At 42.4% G+C, this 21,406-nt stretch overlaps 1 protein-coding gene across 1 annotated transcript in view; it reads left to right on the forward strand.

The window, feature by feature from the left end:
* The window catches only part of LOC119956907 (furin-like), a 127,710-nt gene extending 109,096 nt beyond the window's left edge, over window positions 1-18,614 (forward strand). Inside the window, exon 15 of the mRNA XM_038784466.1 lies at window positions 10,965-18,614. Coding sequence (XP_038640394.1) covers window positions 10,965-11,533 — 569 coding nt within the window. The 3' untranslated portion in view covers window positions 11,534-18,614. The remainder of the gene's footprint in view (window positions 1-10,964) is intronic.
* The last annotated feature ends 2,792 nt before the right edge of the window (window positions 18,615-21,406 follow it).

Consider the following 21,406-nt stretch of genomic DNA (forward strand, 5'->3'; position numbering starts at 1 on the left):
CCTCTACAAACAGAAAAGGAAAATAATTATTGTATTGAAAAATCTTTAAACTCCTCCCTCCTCCCACAAACCCCCTAAAAAAGGTAATACAAATAGAGTAATTCATGAATGTTATGTAGAAGTTGTTTGTTTTAAGAGGTTTAGTAATTCTGACTCTAGGGGAGATCCGTTCCAAATTTATTTTTATTTGGTTTTGGCTTATTCATTTTTGCAAATTGTCGGTAATTAAATGACTAAAAATGAAAATTCTTTAAAATTCTGTGAAATTGGCATATATTTGGCCACGTTTAACAAAGGTTTTCTGTGAGTTTACCAGCCTGAATGATTGATGGTAACATTAAAAGATGCTTACAGTTGTATTTAGCACTTTGTTGATTCGTTTCTGCTCGAGTAGAATAAATATGCTGAGCCCCCAGTAATTCAGACACCACCTTTGCAACATTATTGGTCTATCTGGTACCATTTGGTGCTAGCACTCCCCATGAAAAGGTACTTGCATTTTTGTTTTTTTTTAAAAAAGTCCAGGGTAGAATTTTGTGGAGCGACAGTTGGGCTTAAGGGAAAAAGGCTAAGCATTTATTGTAAACACTAATTTGAAGCTATGCCCTGTATAGTTCCGAAAGATTAAGAATGTATAGTTTATAAGCATCTTAAAAGTAACTGCACCGTAAGATGAAGTATAAATCGAAAACTAATCTAACTGTGAACATGCACTGCAATAATCATGGGTGATTTTTAATGTTGTAGATTGAACCAATAAAATTTCAAGGTAGCCTGGAGGGGAGTTCATAGATTTGTATTCAGAACGGTTTCTCAGAAGATGATATTCTGGAAATTAAGATTGTTTGCGACCTGGTGATGTCTGATGGGATGGAATTAATTAATGACCTCATAGTAAAATCCTCTTGGTAAGAGTGATCACAACATGATAGAATTTCACGTTCCGTTGGAACATGAGAAATTAAATACTGACCCAAAGCCTATATTTAAGTTTGGAGTCCGGTTTGTGGCACAACAGCGCATCTGGCTCCAGATTAGAAGGTTGCATGTTCAAATCACGTCAAGCTCACAGATTTTCTGCCACTGGTTACAGGATTTTATATCTGGACAAAGTTCATTGTGTGGGTATGTTCTCAAAATAGTGAATTTCAAAACCATGACGACAATATATTTAAGTTAGAAGAGAGCTGGCAAAAGTGGACTGGGGAGGGGTTAAATAATAAGGCTATGGAGCAGCAGTGGCAGACATTGAACGAGATATTTCATAACTCAACAAAGATGTAGTCTTTCTTTCTCCATTAAATATGATGTACCATCCCTGGTTAACTAAGCAAGTTAAGGATGGTATCAGATTGAAAGAAGTTGTATGATACTACAAAAATCGATGGTGGGCCAGATGATTGGGAATTTTTTTAGAAATCAGCAAAGGATGACAGAAAATAGTGAGAAATTAGAGTACGAGAGAAAACTACCTAAATATACAAAAGCATTCAGGTAGTAAAGAGCTCAGTTTAGAAAAAGGAAGAGAGTAGCTAAAGTGAATGTTTGTCTTCTAGAGGATGAGACTCTGTAATTAATTTTTTTTTTTTTTTTAATAAATTTAGAGTACCCAATTATTTTTTCCAATTAGGGGGCAATTTAACGTGGCCAATCCACCTATCCTGCACATCTTTGGGTTGTGGGGGCGAAACCCACGCAGACACGGGGAGAATGTGCAAACTCCTCACAGACAGTGACCCAGGGCCGGGATTCGAACCCAGGTCCTCAGCGTCGTAGGCAGCAATGCTAACCACTGTGCCACCGTGCTGCCCGACTCTGTAATTAATAACGGTAAATCAGGAAGTGGCAGTGACTTAGTGCAAGTGTTTTAATATCTGTCTTCAAAATAGGAGACAAAAACTGCCCAAGAATAGTAGAAAATCAAGGGGCAAAAGGAATGGAGGAACTTGAAATAATTATGATCATTGGAAAAAAAAGTATGAAACGAAATGAAAATCACTTATTGTCACAAGTAGGCTTCAAATGAGGTTACTATGAAAAGCCCCTAGTCGCCACATTCCGGCGCCTGTTCGGGGAGGCTGGTACAGGAATTGAACCGTGCTGCTGGCCTGCCTTGGTCTGCTTTCAAAGCCAGCTCTTTAGCTCTGTGCTAAAACAGCCCCAGGGAACTATTGGAGAAACTAATTGGACAAGAAGCTGGCAAGCCTGCTGAAACTGATGGCCTGTTGGCCGCAGATAGTGGTACATTGTTTGTAATCAAAGTTTCCCTAGATTTTGGAAAAGTTCCAGCAGATTGGGAAATCGCAAATGAAACACCTGCTCAAGGAAGCAGTGAGACAGAGCAGGAAATAGTGACCATTTTGTCAGTTAGTCTAATATCTGCCATTTGGGGGAAATGTATTATTGAGTGTGTAGTAGCAGGATATTTAGAAAATCATAAAACAATCAGGCTGTGTTAACGTGGTTTTCCAAAAGGCAGTCACTGAGGCTCCACATGGACAAGATAAGAGCTCATGGCCTTGGGATGATGTATTAGCACGAAGAGAGGATTGACTAACAGGAAACAGTGACATGGCAAATGAGTCATTATCAAGCAGCAACAAGTGAGTGCTGCAAGGATCAATGTTGTGGGCTTTAACTATTTACCATCATTTTAATAACTTGAACAAAGGGACTGTGTAGCCAAATTTGCTGGCTATGCAAAATGGGTGGTGAGGAGAATGCAAAGTCAAACAGATATAGATGGATTGAGAGTGGACAAAAAATTGACATTGATTAATTGGGTCCATTTAGACAGGAAGTATAGAAAAACAGAATAATTAAATGGACTGCAGAATTCTCTTAAAGGGATCTAGGTGTCCCTGTTCATGAATCTCAAGTTTGCATTTACAGCAAGTAATTAAGGAGGCAAATGGAATGTTGGCTATTATTGCAAGGTAGCTGAAGTATAAAAGTTAAAAATTAGGTGCCACAGTGGTTAGCACTGCTGCTTCACAGCGCCAGGGACCCGTGTTCGATTCCCAGTTTAGGTCACTGTGCGGAGTCTGCATGTTCTCCCTGTGTCTGCGTAGGTTTCCTCCCACTAGTGCTTTGTTAGGTGAATTGGACATTCTGAATTCTCCCTCTGTGTACCTGAACAGGCACCGGAGTCTGGCGACAAGGGGATTTTCACAGTAACAGTGTTAATGTAAGCCTACTTGTGACATTAAGTATTATTATTAAGTAGGGAAAATCTTGTTACAAATGTACAGTAAATTGAGACCACACCTAGGGTTGTGTGTGTAGTTTTGGTTGTTTTACTTAAGGGGGATATTCTTGCATTGGAAACAGCTCAGAAAAATATCACATGGCAAATTCTTGGGTTGTAGTGGTTATCTTATGAGGAAAGGTTGAGTACAGTGGGCCTACATTTATTGGAGTTTGGGAGAATGAGAGGTGATCTTTGAGTCTGATCTGAGGGGGCTTGGGGCAGCTTCACAGTAGATGTGAAGAGGATATTTCCTCATGGAGGAATCTAGAACTAGTAGGGGGATGGTTTCAAAATAAGCAGTCACCCGTTTAAGGAGGAATTTATTCTCATTTGGGTCCTTAATGTTTGGAATTCTCTTCCTCAGAGGCTGGATCATTGAATATATTTAAGGCTGAGTTTGCCAGAATTTTTGATTGACAATGGGGTCTTGGATTATGGGGGGTGGAGAGGGAGGTAGACTTATAATCGTGTTTTACCTTTTTTTTAAAAAAACTTAGCATTTCACAGAATTGCAGGATTGTTTTTTCACAGAAGCCATTTGGCCCATTGGTGTCTGCACCAGCTCTCCAAATGAGCATCATGACAATGCCATTCCCTTCCTTTTTCCTATACCCTGCACATTGTTTCTATTCAAATAACCATGTAATGCCCTCTTGAATGCCTCCATTAAACCTGCCTCCACCACACTTTCAGGCAGTACATTCCAGACCCCAACCACTTGTGTAAAAAGTGTTTTCTCGCATCACATTTGTAAATCACTTTAAATCTCTGCCCTGTCGTTCTTGATCATTTTATGAGCGGGTTTCTCCCCATTGCTCATAATTTTGAATATCTCTGTCAAATCTCCTTTTGGCTCCCTCGAAGGAGAGCTGTCCCAGACCCTCCAATCTATCCTCAACTGGAGTTTCTCATCCCTGGAACCTTTCTTTTAAACCTCTTCTGTATTCTCCAATGCATTCACATCCTATCTGTAGTGTGGCGCTCAGAACTGTCACAATATTCCACCTGGGGCCTAGCCAATGTCTTGCGTACATTTGGCATAACCTCCTTGCTCTTGTACTCTATATATTCCTGTTAAAACCCAGAATACTATGCTTTATCAACTGCCCTCTCCACCTTTTAATGGCCTGTGCGCATATACACCCAGGTCCTATGCTCCTACACCCCTTTAAGAATTTTACCCCTCATTTTATTGTCTCTCCTGTTCTTCCTGCAAAAATGCATCACCTCACATTTCTACTTCTCGAACTTCATTTCCACTAACTGGAACTACTGCTTGAGAGTTTAGACCTTTAATTCCTTAAAGAATACTGTCATAAGATTAGAAACAAGCGCCATGGCCGTGATTATGGTGAGTAAACAATTATATAGTGAAATAAAATGTTACGTTAATTCATAAGTGTTGTAGCTTCTGGAATTTTTATTTTAACAGCACTCGAGTCCTGCAGTGACTGGACAAATATTCCAGAAAGAGACAAAATAAGGTCATTTTAGGAAGCATTAATTAGATGACTCCCAAATTTGAAAAGAGGTAGACTAGTGTGAATTTTAACATGTTTCCCATGGATCGGACAGCTGAGACTAAAATGAAATGAAATGAAAATCGCTTATTGTCACGAGTAGGCTTCAATTAAGTTACTGTGAAAAGCCCCTAGTCGCCACATTCCGGCACCTGTACGGGGAGGCTGGTACGGGATTGTAGGATACAATATTTGCACTTTAGGAAGACTAGTCAGGAATGAGTCATGATCATAAACGATGTTGATGTGAGAGACGGGGACAAGGAACTTTTCACCTGGAGGTTGAGGGGTGATTGGAGGCTTATGGAATAGAATAAAGTCAAGGCAACTGAACCGAACACAGATATCTCGCAGGCTGATGGTTGGGAATCTGTTGAGAGTTTGAACCTTGGCACCCTTTCAAAATGGCACCTTGATCTCTGAGGAGCCGGTCTTGTTGACGGGTTCCACTCCTCACTGCTGAAAAAGAAATTCCAAGTGTGGGCGAGACTGGGGAGAAACTGGCCAAGGCCCAAACAAATGACTGTGGGTGGTTCCAGGTCTGGGCCTCACCCAAAAAGCTGGTGGGAAACACCCTGCCAAACTGGCCCACAATTACACTTAGTCATTTTTGGGAGAATCGTACCCCATGTTTATAGTTACTCTTAGCTGCACAGCAATGGGGATGCTACAATAGAGACTGACATTTCTGGTCTATGGAAGATCGAACATGACTCCTAGCCCTGGTTAATCTCCAGTCTCTCAGTCTGTGTACATTGGGTGCAGACATGGATGAGATCAGTTGAGGTTCCACTGCATGTTTGAATAACTTGTGAACATTCATTGTTTGAGTGCGCACATAATGAATGGTTCCTTGGGCAAAACACGAGAAGTGATTTGCTAAATTTTAACAATCGAGGTAAGCACCTGGATTTTATCAGAAGAAAATAATTGGGAAAAATACTTTGAAAAACTTCAAAGTTTGTCATTTAATTTATGCACCCTGCTGAGCATTTTAAATGGCTTCTGTCTGCCCAATAAGGTTGCAGATGCAGCCAGTCCTGTTTTGTAAACTTATTGCTCTTTATAATCTGTTTGCTAAATGTTTCGAACCAATGCCTCAGCTTTGTTTTTGAATTGCGTTTTAAAGCGCACAATTATCTTTTTACCGTTGAGCCATTTTATATAGTTTTCAGCAAAAAATTAATCTGGTGTTTTGATCTTTTGAGCCATGCTTCAACAGGGAATATTTTAATAGGTCATTTTAAAAATAGTTTGTGGGTTCCTTTTGAAGTTCACTGGTTGTTTTCTAATTTTTACCTTGTCTGTTAGGATTTATTTTTGTAACCTTCTGTTTCATGTCGACCTTTTTTTCTGTATTTGCGATTATGGAAAGGCCTCTCCGTATTGTGTCTTATAAAAGGGAAAAGCTCTGGGAAATCTGATCCTTTCTCTACACCTTGCTATAACTGTTACATTATATTCTGCAGTCTCTCCTTCCTTCCTTATGTACGGTATCCATTGTTTGTACAGCATGCAAGAAACAATACTTTTCACTGTATACTAATACATGTGACAATAATAAATCAAATCAAAAAAATTGAAAACACAATACAACTACTGTTGGTCTAGCGAAGACGCCTTCAGACTGCAGATCCGGCATCACAAGTTCTGATGACGAGTGTCTACCTGAAATCTTATCCTTTTTCTCTCCCCTTATAATGGATGTCATAAATATTTATAGTGCTTTTGTGTATTTTCATGCATCAAGATTAGTAAGATTATTATATTTTTCAAATTTCGTATTGAGAATTAGTTGTGTACATCTTAATTTTTTCATTATTGCTGATTCTACTTTTATTCGGAGTAAAATGTGTATTTGCTCTGGTTTGTAGCTGGTGCTCCAGCAGCGCTTTTTCAAATTTGGAACAATTATCAAGCTCACTTCAAACACCATTGAATTTCTTACTGCTCATACTTCACACCAAGTTCCCATAATCTATTTTATACCAGGATTATTGTGCACAGTGTCAATTTTCCACTGCTAAGATGCAGCTGCATTTTAGTTTGTCTAGCTTTTCAAGGGCCAATATGTAAAATACTTTGATACTTTGAAATGTCTTTTTAAAATTTATTTATAAGGTGTGGCCTTTGTGGGTTTGACCAGAATTGATTGCCCCATCCCTAGTTGCCCTCCAGAAGGTGGTGGTGAGCTGTCTTCTTGAACCTCTGGTCCCTGAGGTGTAGATACACCCACAATGCTGTTAGGGAGGAAGTTTCAGGGTTTTGACCCAGCGACAGTGAAGGAACGGCGATATGTATCCAAGTCAGGGTGCTGAAGTCCTGGTTCAATCCCAGCAAGGGAGGGGGCCTCCCTTTCTTTTCCCTATAAATTTAGAGTACCCAATTTTTTTTCCCAATTAAGGGGCAATTTAGCGTGGTCAATCAACCTACCCTGCACATTTTTGGGTTGTGGGAGTGAGACCCACGCAGACACGGGGAGAATGTGCAAACTCCTCACGGACAGTGACCTGGGGTGACCCCAGAAGCTGTACGGTCGGAGTCAGAGAGTATTGACTCCAGTATGGAGCCAACCAGCTGCTGCCTAGCCTGCTGTCTCCGTGCTTCATAGGCAATAATCTCACCCCTGATCATGGCCTCCAGCGCCTCCCAGAACATGGAGGGTGAGACCTCCCCATTCTGGTTGCTGGTAGTGTACCCGTCTGTGGCCTGTGATATTTTCTAACAGAAAACATTGTTGACGAGGAGGGAAGTGTCCAACCTCCATGGGGCATTGCCTGTCTCCAACCTCATGTCCATGTAGTGTTGCCGGAGATCATGATTGCGGTGTATTCACATAGCACCGCTTTCCCACTACAAAGAAGTTGATGCATGTATGTACCTTATGTACTTGGGAGAAAGAGAATTGTTCTCTCCTGGGTGTGTAAATGTGCTGAGTTCTTTCGCCATGCTGGAGGTCTTTGTTTTGGGGTTCCACCTGCCTGTCCGTGGGTCGTGTACACAGCTGGAGCCCCCTCCCATGATGGGTCAGTGCATGTCTATGTCGGGGATTTTTGCCATGGTCTTCTTTATAAACTATGCGTCGTCGCAGTTGAGCGCGTATACGTTAACTAAGACTAGTGTTCCATCCTGGACACCGCTGACCGTGACGTACTGTCCACCTGGGTCTGTAACCGTCCTCGTCGCTGTGAACACCGTCCTCTTCCTGAGCAGTATGGCCACCCCCTAGCTCTCGTGCTGTAACATGAATGGTATGTCTGCCCCACCCAGCCCTTTATTACCTGCAGTCAGTCCTTCTCCCTCGGGTGTGTCTCTTGGCGTACGATTGTCAGCTTTCATACTTTTTAGGTGGGCATCTCTCTCTCACTGCACTCTCTCTCTCTCCTGCACTCACTCTCTCTCTCTCTCTCTCTCTCTCTCTCTCTCTCTCTCTTGCACTCTCTCTCTCTCTCTCTCTCTCTCTCTCTTGCGCTCTCTCTCTCTCTCTCTTGCACTCTCTCTCTCTCTCTCTCTCTCTCTCTTGCACTCTCTCTCTCTTGCGCTCTCTCTCTCTCTTGCGCTCTCTCTCTCTCTTGCGCTCTCTCTCTCTTGCGCTCTCTCTCTCTTGCGCTCTCTCTCTCTTGCGCTCTCTCTCTCTTGCGCTCTCTCTCTCTTGCGCTCTCTCTCTCTTGCGCTCTCTCTCTCTTGCGCTCTCTCTCTCTTGCGCTCTCTCTCTCTTGCGCTCTCTCTCTCTTGCGCTCTCTCTCTCTTGCGCTCTCTCTCTTGCGCTCTCTCTCTCTCTTGCACACTCTCTCTCTCTTGCGCTCTCTCTCTCTCGCACTCTCTCTCTCTCTCTCGCACTCTCTCTCTCTCTCTCGCACTCTCTCTCTCTCTCTCGCACTCTCTCTCTCTCTCTCGCACTCTCTCTCTCTCTCTCTCGCACTCTCTCTCTCTCTCTCTCTCGCACTCTCTCTCTCTCTCGCGCTCTCTCTCTCTCTCGCGCTCACTCTCTCTCTCTCGCGCTCACTCTCTCTCTCTCTCTCGCGCTCTCTCTCTCTCTCGCACTCTCTCTCTCTCTCGCCACTCTCTCTCTCTCTCGCGCTCTCTCTCTCTCTCTCGCGCTCACTCTCTCTCTCTCTCTCGCGCTCACTCTCTCTCTCTCTCGCGCTCTCTCTCTCTCTCTCTCGCGCTCTCTCTCTCTCTCTCTCTTGCACTCTCTCTCTCTCTCTTGCACTCTCTCTCTCTCTCTCTCTCTTGCACTCTCTCTCTCTTGCACATTGTGTTACCCAAAATGGCCGCAGTCACTATACTCACCATGAGGCCGGGTCCCTGCGCACTGGGGTTTCCCTTTGGCCAGGGGCGATTCAACATGACTGCCAACGATGTATATGCCATGTGGATGCGCCCCTGCACTGGGGTTTCCCTTTTGTTTGGGGACCCTCCAAAGTGGTTGCTTGCAGTGCCATCTTCTTCTCTGTTGTAGCCAGCCTAGAGCCCCCACACCCACCCATCCATCTACTGTCACCTGACACTTTTTCCTCCCCGGGAGATATGCCGTGGCCCGCCCCACTCCGTTTGTATCTCTTGACGCTAGCTTTTCTGCTAGTGCAGTGGTAGCCACTCCTGGGGTCCGTCTGAGCCTTTCCTTCGCCTGCTGTTGTTTTTTTCCCCTCTTCCACTTTCTCCCTTTATTTTCTGTGCCCCACTGCCCTCATCCCCTGCTTTCCTGGCCTTAGCGGTACAGTTCTGCACAAAATGCCTTTTAGTCTCAGTTTCTCAGGGTGACTGAGGTGGTTTACAGTTATGACCAACTCCTTGGAAGTTGGGAAATAACCAAATTGTTAATGTTGAATTGAGTCTCAAGGGAGTTGGAATTCAAGGAGTTGTATGGCGTTGTAGATCCTGTTTGGAGTACTCTGTAGACCCAAACATCAGGAAATATGATGATATATGCTTAAAGAGTTAAATTACAAGGAGAGGATGCATATATCAGTGGGATTCCTTTGAAATTAAGTTGTGACCTCATAGAGATGTTTAAAACCAGTTCTCTGTATCGACCCCATTGAATCTGTCTTTCCTCTTGTAGGGAAATCTAGAACAGGAATACATAATATTAGGTCGTTTAGGGAAATCAAGAAACCATTCGCAGAATAGTGAAAATCTGGAGCTCGCTTCCATAGGTCTGGATGCAAGGGCAGTTGGGGCTTTTAATATTGAAATTTTTATTATGTAAAGGTGTCTAAGTGTAGGAAACGAAAGCATGCAGATTAATTTGAAGTACCGATGACCCGTGATATAATTGAATGGCAAAACATACTTAAGTGGCTGAATGAAGATATGAAATGTGAATTAGGAGGAGGAGTAGGCCACTGTGCTGTTGGAGCCTGCTCCACCATTCAATAAAATGGTGGTTGATATAATTGCAGCCGCAACTCCATATTCCTGCCTGCCCCCGGAGTTGAGAATTGCCATCTTTTGTTACCTTGAGTTAAATTGGATTGGGCATGAGTTCACTCGATATTAACGTTAAAGTGGCCAGCTGTTGACTATGTGCCACAATCCGTCTTTGCTGACTGTTTCAGGTTGATTACTCAATTTTTAAAAAGGGGTACAAATAATACTCTTCAAAAACTGGAGAAGTGAAAGACCTTTGTTTTATCTGCCTATAAATGCATTTCAATCAAACTGGTGTTCAGTTAACCTGGCCCCTTCCTCCACTCCCGAGATGTAATATTAATATCAATTGTGTCTGAACCTGACTTTTAATCCTGTATAATGTGACAGAAAGATAGTATCACAGTGAACCTTCGACTAAATGCTTAATTCTTGTTGATCCTAATTCACCTCCAATTGCTTTCGCCTCTGTCACCGGTACTCCAATTTTATTCGGTTCAAAATATTCTAACTCAATGTTGAATGGTCAAAATCTCACCTTGCTTTAGTTTCAAGTGAACACAGTGAAAGCGGGTATGAAAGGTAATTTAAAATATTGCACAGACCTTTCCAGTCTTCAGCCAAATTAAACCCAAATTAATCGTACTGACTGAGTGAGCTGTTGGATCCTGTTTTATAATTAAATTCAATCAAGTCTTGAATTATTTTATTTTGCCTGAAGTCCTTTGCCTTGTCTGTTTGGAGCTTTGCTAAAGTTGAAAGGTAGTCACTACTGAATTTGTTCCTGAAGTATTTTTTTCTCTCCTATTCTGTCTTCTCAGAATGCGAAGGTGTGTTCTTCCTGCATCAGCAAAGCTGCGTGGAAAAATGTCCATCTGGCTTTTATAATGGACTCGTCAATGGTCCATTGGAAAACAACATTGAATCTCAACAAGTTTTGGCCTGCCTTCCTTGTCATGCTTCCTGCCGCACATGCAATGGGTTTACAGCCAATCACTGCCTTTCTTGCCTCCCTCATTCACGCTACAATGAAATTAAGTTGAGCTGCTCAGCCCAGATGCAAGTCAGCAGAGAGTCTCCCCTGGAGAAAGAGGAAGTTGTTGAACCGCTCACTGAATCACACGTACCTACATGGTTTGCGTTAACCATCTGTGCCTTCATTATAATGGTATTTTTTATAATATTTATAGTTCTTCAGGTCAGGTCAGGATTCCAGTTCAGCAAAGTGAAAGTCTACACTCTACAAAATGGGAAAGGGATTATATCTTACAAAGGAATTTCTGACGCCTGGAAAGACGGGGATTTATCCGAATCGGATTGTGAAGAATTTGATGTTGAGGGCCAAAGCGAGAGAACAGCATTTATAAAGAAAATACAAAGTGCCCTCTAATATTCCTCTTTTCAAATGTTCCACCCGTTGCTAATGAAGGGTTGTGTGTCTCATTTTCATGGACTTCTGAGAAAAGCGTCTTTAGGGGACAAGGAATCCGCGCACCCACTTTTATCTGGAAGGTGGGTGTTTAATTGGGCATTTTTCACAGCTGTTACTGAGGTAGGTTGGTGACTCTGGTTCCCAGCTAAACCTGGTCAGGGCCATAGAATGGTAAAGTGGAATTTTATTTTTTTGCAATTCAATATTATAATGGAAATTTTAGGACACTCACAATTGACAAGAACCTTCTTGTTTGCATAAATTGAGAATTAATTTTGAAGAATTTGAAATTGTGGTTTAGGAAACTTTCAGAAAGTTATTTCAACCACAACTTAATCAAAGGGGGCAGAAACCTCACTGATGCTTGGTGACACGTCAGATCCAGTTTCCGAGTAGCAAGAATATTGTTAGTTTCAAGGGGTACCATTTTTGCACTTTAAATTATTTTTCAGAAGCTTCAATCCCTTAAAACACTCATTGAACTGTAATTGAAGTTTGAATTAATTTTTAAAATACTTCTCTCCGTCCAGTTACTCTGACTCATTGGGTCACTCATTTCCTATTGTGGGCTGACTTATTTGGAGCAGCAAGATCCCAGATTAAAACTATGCAATCAGCCAGGGTTCCTTCTGCTCATGCTAAAGATATGCATCTGGACATCTGATCAGGTGTGGGCTTATTATAGATGACACTTCCTGTCAGAGCTGCGATGTAAAGATTGGCACTTGAGTGAGGCTGACAATCACTTGTGGATCTGTCATCCAGCAACAGCTGCTTCACGAGAAGGGAGAAATAAATATATAATTAGTCAGTGAAAACATCACCTTCCAGAGCAGATTGGTTTCTGGCCGTTTTGAGGCAAATAAAATAATTAGATGAAGACAACAAACCACACTAGAATTTGATTTGTTTTATGCATGATTTGAACAATTAATTTGTAACCCAGGGAACTGGTGATGCACATATTATACTTGGAGCCTGGATTTCAAATCAAGGCGAAGGTGTCCATCTGCTGTCTGTAAGGATTTTATGCAAAGTGACTGGTCTTAAATAGCTTGACGGCTAAAGAAGAAACCTCCCACTGACTTGCAGATCTCACCTTGAGAGACCAGAGGCTGATGCAGGAAACGGAGAAGTATTATCCGAGTGCAGCGGGAGGTGCTTTGGGGGTTCGTGCTGAGATATATGTTTGGCCAGGGAAAAGAGGCCTCATGTCCACCAACTTGGAGAAATATTTAATTTCTAAGCAGTAACACATCACTTTGATCACAAAAGGTCCTCTTGTGTAGTGTAAATATTTATTGCACATCACTTTACTTACTGAGGTGTTGATGCAACTCACCTCAATAGCACTTTGTACCAAAACTCCTGCTCCTATTTAGATCAGTGTCATTTTCAAATAGTGTCTTCCAGTTATTTTAATTGAAGGATTTTGCTGTAAGCATACTATATATTATTGATCAGGTCTGATCAGGAAAGGCTGACGCAGCTTTCATATAAAACAGAACAGAGCAGTCTGAAGTTGAACATTAAATATGCTTTAAGCTTGAGTCACATTTTCTTAATGCAGTAAAGCAGTCTGCAGTAAGTTTGGTATTCAGGATTAGTGAACACAACTATACTTTGTTCAACTGTTTCCAAATTAGCACTGAGCTTAAGGAAGGAGTATTATTTGAGTACGCTTTCATTTTAAGGAACATATGACTGGGAAATGGGTAACAAAGGACACCCGCGTGCTAATCCAGCCCAGTCTGATGCAATGGGAGCTTCTCCAGTTGTAAGACCCTTACTTAAAATGAGTCTGGATATTGTCAAATTAATTCTAAGTGGACACAGTGCCCTTAATTTGGTGCTAAATTGGCAATCTAATTCAAAGATTGCAGGGTGACTGGAGGGGGAAATGCCACACTGTAGGCAGGACAGTGTAGAGGAAGCTGAGCCTGCCCTGAGGATGTTTAATATTGGCAAAGACTATCTGAAATGGAAAGTGTCCCATTTCCAAGCTACCTTTACACACACTAACTTCGCAAGAACATGCCTGTTGATTGAATAAATCTAGACATGCAGAAAAACAGAACCCTCTAGGACAGCCGGGTCCACTCTGAACACGTCTATAGGGCAGGATTTTCCAGCCATTCCCACCAGCAGGATTTTCCAGTTCCGCTGATGGTGATCCCCACGCTGCTAGTTCCCTAGCAACCAAGGGTGTAAACAACGGAAAGCTACGTTGACAGCGGCAGGACCAAAAAATACTGCCAATGGCAGGCCGTCTCTGCTGCGGCAAAATATGTCGTGAGGGGTATAGAAAATCCCACCCTTAATCTCTACCCTCTGATCAGTATTTCTACCTCTTTAGTTAAATCTTCAGTTAAATTTTAGTTTTCCCCTTTAACCATTGGTGCCTCCTGACCTGTGAGTTTGCTGTGTTGAAATTTGTGAATATTAGCTGTGAAAAATGTTTATCTTCTCTGCTGTATGTCTGTTTTAAAAATTAAAAAAAATACAATGAGCACAAAACATTGGGGTTGGTGGGAAGTCTTTCCCTTCGAGAGGTATTGAACTGAAACGGGACTTTGGGACAGAAAAGCCTTCAGACATTTGAAACCCCCTCAGGGTGATTCATTCACATCAAGGTTTCATTTAATGAAGCAAAAGAACTGTCTCAAAGAATTGTTTTTTTTTTAAAAACTGCATTATTATTGATTTTATAATGCATCAACAATTATGAATAAAGTTAAGCATTCAGCATTCAAAAGAAAAGCTTCAGGGCTGGTCAGGGAAAAATCCTCTCAGAACCTAATTGTAACTGCTATAGGTTTTGTTTTTCCTAGCCCATGCTTAGTCCAATGATCCATTTGCTCCATATTTGGAAATAGACAACTAATCCTTTTTATTCCCAATCAGTTTGTCACAAGGCTTATGTAGCATAGTGACTCTAATTTTTTTTTCAGATTATAAAAGTTTCTTTTATTAACAAAACACAAGAACAGTTTTAATCACTATCAAACCACATTATAAGGATGTCATACTTTAAACAAGCATTCACACAAATAGGATGCTGGTATCTCCATGCTTTCATTTTCTTGTTTTCAACATTTTGTTGAGCCGACACTTTCTGGTCACAGGAGGAAGAATTTCATCTTCACTTATAATTTCATCACAGTCATTCCTTGCTTTACCTTTACCAAGTTTGTGTCTTTTGCTTCTCAGCGGTGCAGCGTCTTTCAAGGCCCAATTGGTCTTTGAGGTACCGGATCCCGTTTTAGATTCAGTATTCTTTACTTTGGGCTTCACATTTACTTTAGATCCATGGTTTGCATCAACATTTTCTTTGTCCTTCTTTGTGGCATTTTTCTTAACATCACTTCTTGCTGCAAGTTTGAATCTTCCTGTTGCCCCAGTTGTTTTGGAATTTGCAGGCCAAATCAGAAAGCCTTTCTCAAGGCCTTTAGAAAGGGCTCTCTTGAGACTGTTCTTAAAGTAGACTGGGTTCACTGTGGGGTAGGTTGACAGAATATAGTTCCTTATAGCTGGCACTGTTGTACCTTTCGGATCTTTGCTTTCCTTCAATGCATCAAGAACCATTTTTAATACAGGAGGGCGCTTGTGAAGAATCAACACAGTGCTGATTCTCTTGCTCACACCATGAATTTAGCAGAGCTTTGGAACCAACATACTCATCAACATGTTTTGGAAAACTAGGAGCCAGTGTAGAAACACCTGGATTCAGTATGAAGGGAAATCATAGGAGCTGTGTGCAGATGTGCATTCTCCCCTACCCGGCGCGACGGAGGGTGCCGGAGTAGGGGAGTGGTGCCAACCACTCAGGGGTTGCGCCTCCCCAAAGGTGGGGAATTCTCCCCACCTTTGGGGGCCAGCCCCGCGCCGGAGCGGTTTGCACCAGACACCCAGTGCCCCCGGCCGCCGCATAGTGACTCTAATACACTACAGAGAGAAATCAAAGTTAAATCAACATTTCAAGCTGTTATACTCTTCACTTGTGATTGCTTCCACCACTACCCAGCCAGTGACTAACTTGGTCCCTTTAGTAATTCATATTGTTGCAACAGTGCTTTCCATAAAACACCCATGTCTAGGAGGACAAAATCTCCGTTTAACACTCAGGGAGGTGGGTTTCTTTTCCCTCATGGTTCCATTAAACCTATAAATTTTGCGCACCTAAATCCTGTTGGGAAAAATGATGCATTTACACAACTTTCAACATTACCCATGTTGAGTTATACCTGTAAATGCGAAGTTACTGGTTTCACTTGAATTATGCGCAGGAGACTGATTTCAAACTTCTCAAGTATGGAGATCCTGTGAGAAGGGTTTAGGGCGGAATAAATTGTTGCCTTCAGCTAAAATGGAGGAGAATATTTTGCCAGTGGCTGAGTAGAATTGAGTGAATTTTAAATGCCCCAAATAATACTCTTAGCTGGGATTCAGGGAGCCTGAAAAGTATCCTGCTCCTGATTTGTTATCCAGTAGCCCTTTTTTTGGAAAGTGAATGTGTGGGGATACCTGTTAAGGATAGGGCTGAGGTTGGTTTTACTGTCTACAGATATGAGAAGGGCCACCTTGGTGAGGTATAGCAGGATAAACCCACCCTGATGAGAATTGGCATTCAAAAATTGAGGGCAGAAAGATGACCACGGGAAGAAAAAGCTATTTCATTTGATGCTTTTTGGCAAACCATGTTGAACAAATTGGGGTTTTACGTATTTAGTTTTCAGATGAAATAATATAATTTGCCTTATTAGTTGGGCTTCTATTATGGAACTTAAGTCGATTCTCTAAATCCCTGAGGATGTCCTGTGTGGTTTAGCAGCTTTGCTAACCATTCCTGATTGTTATCTATTGACTTTGCACTATATGCACAATATTATCTTCCCTTCTATTATGATGAATCTCTAGCACTAAAACAGTGTTGCAGAGGCATTGCTGAACTCCCAGGTGTTTAAGCGTTGCTGGTTCAGTCTGGCTTAAAGTGATGGCACCATGTGACTTTTATTTTAATAAAGCAATATGATTGTGGGCTTTTGGGTTGGTGGGGAAGGTCTATGATTGTTAATCAATGAATTCATGAAAAAAAATTGTAAATAATTGTAATATATATATTATAAACCATGATTTCATAATATGCAACCTCTATGTGTAATGGAATTGAGTAGTGCGTATGCGTCCATCAGGGAATCCCAATGTTGAGTTGATTGTCCCAGTGCTTTGGGTGATGAGAGGAAATGACTTTGCCCGTTCTGCTACTTTGTTTTTGCAGTGCATCGTGGGATACTTGATGGGGTGGGTTGGAGGACAAGGGACACAGAACTATACTTCAAAATGGTGTTGCGTTGTAGCAGTCTCCTCTTGTACAAGTGATCTATGGATCCTTTTACAGACCTGTCACCAGAGTTCCATCCTCTTTCCTGCGAGAAATTTACTGCTCGGACTCGGAAAGAAGGGGGTAATGCTTGTTGCAAGTGACCAATTTAGGCATTTGAGTTGTTCCGTCCATTCCCAATACATTTTTTTTTTTTTGCTGAATGTTAAACCGCTCCAAGTTCCCATATTGTCCACGCACTTTAGACTGAGTGACTTTTTTTAATGAACCCCTACCCCGCCCAGATGGTTTGCCCCGCAGATCACTATTCTGTGATTTTGTTGTTCAATCTTTGTGTCCCTACACAAACCCAAATCGTTTTTTGGAAGGGTTTGCAAAATAGCTGCCAAAATAGTTTAATATTGTTCTGGGGTGTTTCTTTTTGAAGAACGTATTGACGCACTAACATGCAAAAATTGTTGAAGCTGATGGGTCGTTTTGATTCTCTTTGCACAGCTCTAAATGGTGACAGTTTATTGTGCAAAAACTATAAATGATTAGTCATAGTTACCCCAGGGTCTTTCTGATTGAATTGGGTTGTGTGCGGGTCTCCATGAGTTTTACGCATTTTCTGGTGATTAATCAGTCATAATTACTTTTATCCTAACTAAGTAAAAACCAAGTGACAGAAATGTTTGCACATTTTGTTGGAGATTAGGTGTAGTTGGTAGTTCATAATAAATTATAACACTTCAGTGGGTTACCATGTTCTCATCTTCCCCTTCCCTCTCACAATGTGTAGTTGTGTTGCACTAATATATTTTATCATTCCAAATCTTGTCTTATGCATTAACCATTCACAAAGTCAAATCTTTAATTGAAAGTTCTACTTGAGAGACTCTCCCAGTGGCTTGGCCAGGATAGCAGTGAACTATACAGATGAGCAGGTCCTTTGTTTGACACTCAATCTGTGCTGAGTTATTGATTTCAGGCAAGGTGAAGCTAGTTGACCTCTGCGGAGGATGGTGGTGGTGAAATTGGAAGTGGAGCATGTCCACGTTGTATTCTGCTACTTGCTGTGGTACAACTCCCCAACTCCCTTTGCCTAAGCTTGCACCTGAAGACAGTTTGTCAGGAGCCTGGAAGCCAACCAGCACCAATTGAACCATACCCTAGCGGGGCTGGTTTAGCACAGTAGGCTAAATAGCTGGCTTGTAAAGCAGAACAAGGCAGCAGCGCAGGTTCAATTCCAGCCTCTCCGAACAGGTGCCGGAATGTGGCAACTAGGGGCTTTTCACAGTAACTTCATTGAAGCCTACTCGTGACAATAAGCTGTTATTATTATTATAGTGTGAGTCGAGCCTTTGGGAGAGATGGGGAGGAGGTGGGGAAAATAAGAGATGTGCAGCACCCAAAACCATTCACAAAACGAAATTGAAAGGGCTACATGAACTCAGTTGCAGTTATTATTCCACAGTGCAATGCACTAAAACATGAAATGATGGCTGCTTGCTGTGATGTGCAGTCCAATTGCTATAATACTGATATTGTGGATGATTTACAAAGATAAGTGAACAGACATATTTTTGTACAATATTATATAGTGCACAGTAATTTTCTTGTAATATAAAATTGCTTAAAACAAATTACTCTTATTTAATGGATGTGGAAATATTGTCATAGATCTACTTAAAGAAATTAAAGACTTTCAAAGCAAAATTGTGTTGTATTTTCTTTCTCGCATGACAAAAGTCTGATCTTTGCAGGAAGATGTTTGAAGTCTTTGCAGATCGCCTGTGCATTTTTAAAATCTGGGTTTTCTAACAATTAACAATTGCACTAACCTTGGTCGAGAGGTCTGATGTCGCAAGAGCTTGTGTTGCCACATGCACCAATCTTGAGGGGTTAGTGGAGTTGCAACTCCTTGGAGTGCAGGATGTGTTCATTATATAAAAGACAAAAACCAGAAGACTCTGAAGAGGGAGATAGACAGCCAGCTTCTTAAATATACTTTACTGCATTTGGAATTTAGCCTGGGGAAGTTGAAGAGCCTTTAACTGCACAGGGTTCAATGTGATCGACCAGAGTTAAAAGCAAGTTTTAAAAGTGCCAGAAATGGAGAAAAGGTAGGTTTTTGAGTTTTGTCACTGAATAAGGCTTACAGGTGACAGGCAGAGCAGGTAAATGGAGGTGAGGTACAGATTAGCATAATATAGAATGATGGAACAGGTTTGACTGACCTACTCTTGTTCCTGTGATTAATTTTTTTATATATAAATTTAGAATACCCAATTCATTTTTTTCAATTAAAGGGCAATTTAGCGTGGCCAATCCACCTACCCGGCGTATGTTGTGGGTTGTGGGGGCGAAATCCACGCAAACACAGGGAGAATGTGCAAACTCCAAACTGACAGTGATCCAGAGCCGGGATCGAACCTGGGACCTGGGCGCTGTGAGGCTGCAGTGCTAACCACTGTGCCACCGTGCTGCCCTGTTCCTGTGATTAATAACCTGCTACGGTGATAGTGTGTACACAAAATAACTTTGGGAAAGCCGGAAGCCAGCAACCATTTCTTCTCATTACACCTGTATCCATTTTATCTCCACAACCAATTGGACTAATCTTAATTTGTTCTTGAACCCTTTTTTATAATAGCTGCTTAAATAGCTACTGGTCCTATGACCAGGCTGATGATGTGGAATGTGAGGGCTGAATGGGCCAGTCAAGAGGTCTCGCGTGTTCATGCATTTGAGGAGTTTAAAGGCTGATGTGGCGTTGAAAGGGTTTATGGGAGGATGAACCCGTGGAGGTCCGGTAGGCAGAGTGTGAAGAAATTTTTGTTCTCCCATGTATATTCCCGGATTGACTATTTTGTTGACGGGGATATTCTGTTAGGAGTGATCTCGGGCCACATGCCATGTTGGGTGGACTTGCAGGTAAATTTCTTTGGGGGGAGGAGGGGGTTGCAGTCGAGGTTAGCTGTGGGATTATTAGCAGATGAAGTTTGTGAGCGGGTGAGAGCTATTCGGGGTATGTGGAGCTGAATGACACGGGGGAGGTTTCGGCCACTATGCTATGGGAGGCGCTGAAAGCAGTGGTGAACAGGGAGTTTATATCAATACGGGAGCAGAAAGACAAGGCAGAGATGGTGAGGTTAGTGGATAAGGTCCTCCAGGTTGATAGGTATTCAGAGGCCTGGGGACTGGGTTGTTGAGGAATGGCAGAAACTCCAGTTTGGACTGATTTCTACGGGTAAAGCGGTGGGGCAGCTGAGGGGGGTGCAATCCATTAATATGGGGAAAAGGCGAGAAGGATGTTGGCACACAAATTAGGGAAGCAATGTGGCGAGGGAGATTGGAACGGTAAAGAATAGGGGAAGGAATATTGTTTTCGACCCGGTGGGGGTGAATGGGATATTTGAGGACTTTTACAAGAGGCTTTATGATTCAGAACCCCCGGCTGGGGTGGAGGGAAAGAGGCGTTTCTTAGATCGGTTGGAATTTCCCACGGTGGAGGAGAACCTTCTTTACTCGTGGGGCTTTATCCACCCACAGAAACCCCAAAATCAGTGCTTTCACCCTCCTTTTTAAAAAAAAAAAGCCTTCGGAATAAAGATCGGGAGGTTCTGGAACACAAATAAGAACCTTGGGAGAACAGCCAACTTCACAGACTGCACTTGTCCCACCAACAACAGTGGGAGCATGTCCCATCTCCTATACTCCCCATTTATTTGCTTTAGCAGCTGGGCCTAATTCAACTCGTGTAGCTGCTCCCACCCCCGCGCTCCCTAAATGCTGAGATACCTGACACTTATCCCATGACCTTAACGGTAACTCATCCAACCTCCTCCCTGCCCCTTGTCTGGATCTGGAAAACCTCACTTCCCCCATGTTCAATTTGTACCCCGAGAACTGGCCAAAGTCCTCCAGTATGCCTACAATACCTTCCAGTGAGTTTGATATATAGAGCATTAGATTGTCCACATACAGCGAGACCCTATGGTCTACACCCCTGCACTATCCCCTGCCAACCCCTTGACGCTCTACGTGCCATTGCCAATGACTCTATCACCAAGGCAAAGAGCAATAGGGAGAGTGGGTATCAATGCCTCGTCGCTTGATGCAGCTCCTCCCTCTGCCTCATTTAATGCCATTACCTGCAGTCCCAGGTCCCCCGAGAACTTTTATAAAATTATACCGGGAAGTCACCGGGGCCTTCCGGGCCTGCATCGCCCTAAAACCCTCCATCAATCTAATGGCCACTCTCAGCCCATCCACCAGGTTCCCCCACCTTGGTGAATTCCAACCTATCTATGAAACACCTCTTTGCCTCCACCCCAGCCAGAGGTTCTGAATCATAAAGCCTCTTGTAAAAGTCCTCAAATACCCCATTCACCCCCAGCGTGTCTAAAACCATATTCCACCTATCCTTTACCGTTCCAATCACCCTCCTGCCAAACTCAATTACTACAGGGCAGCAAAGCCATGGTCAGGAAATGGGTTGTGGCGGA

The sequence above is a fragment of the Scyliorhinus canicula genome, chromosome 24, assembly GCF_902713615.1.
Source record: "Scyliorhinus canicula chromosome 24, sScyCan1.1, whole genome shotgun sequence".
In the NCBI taxonomy this organism is placed as follows: Eukaryota; Metazoa; Chordata; class Chondrichthyes; order Carcharhiniformes; family Scyliorhinidae; genus Scyliorhinus; species Scyliorhinus canicula.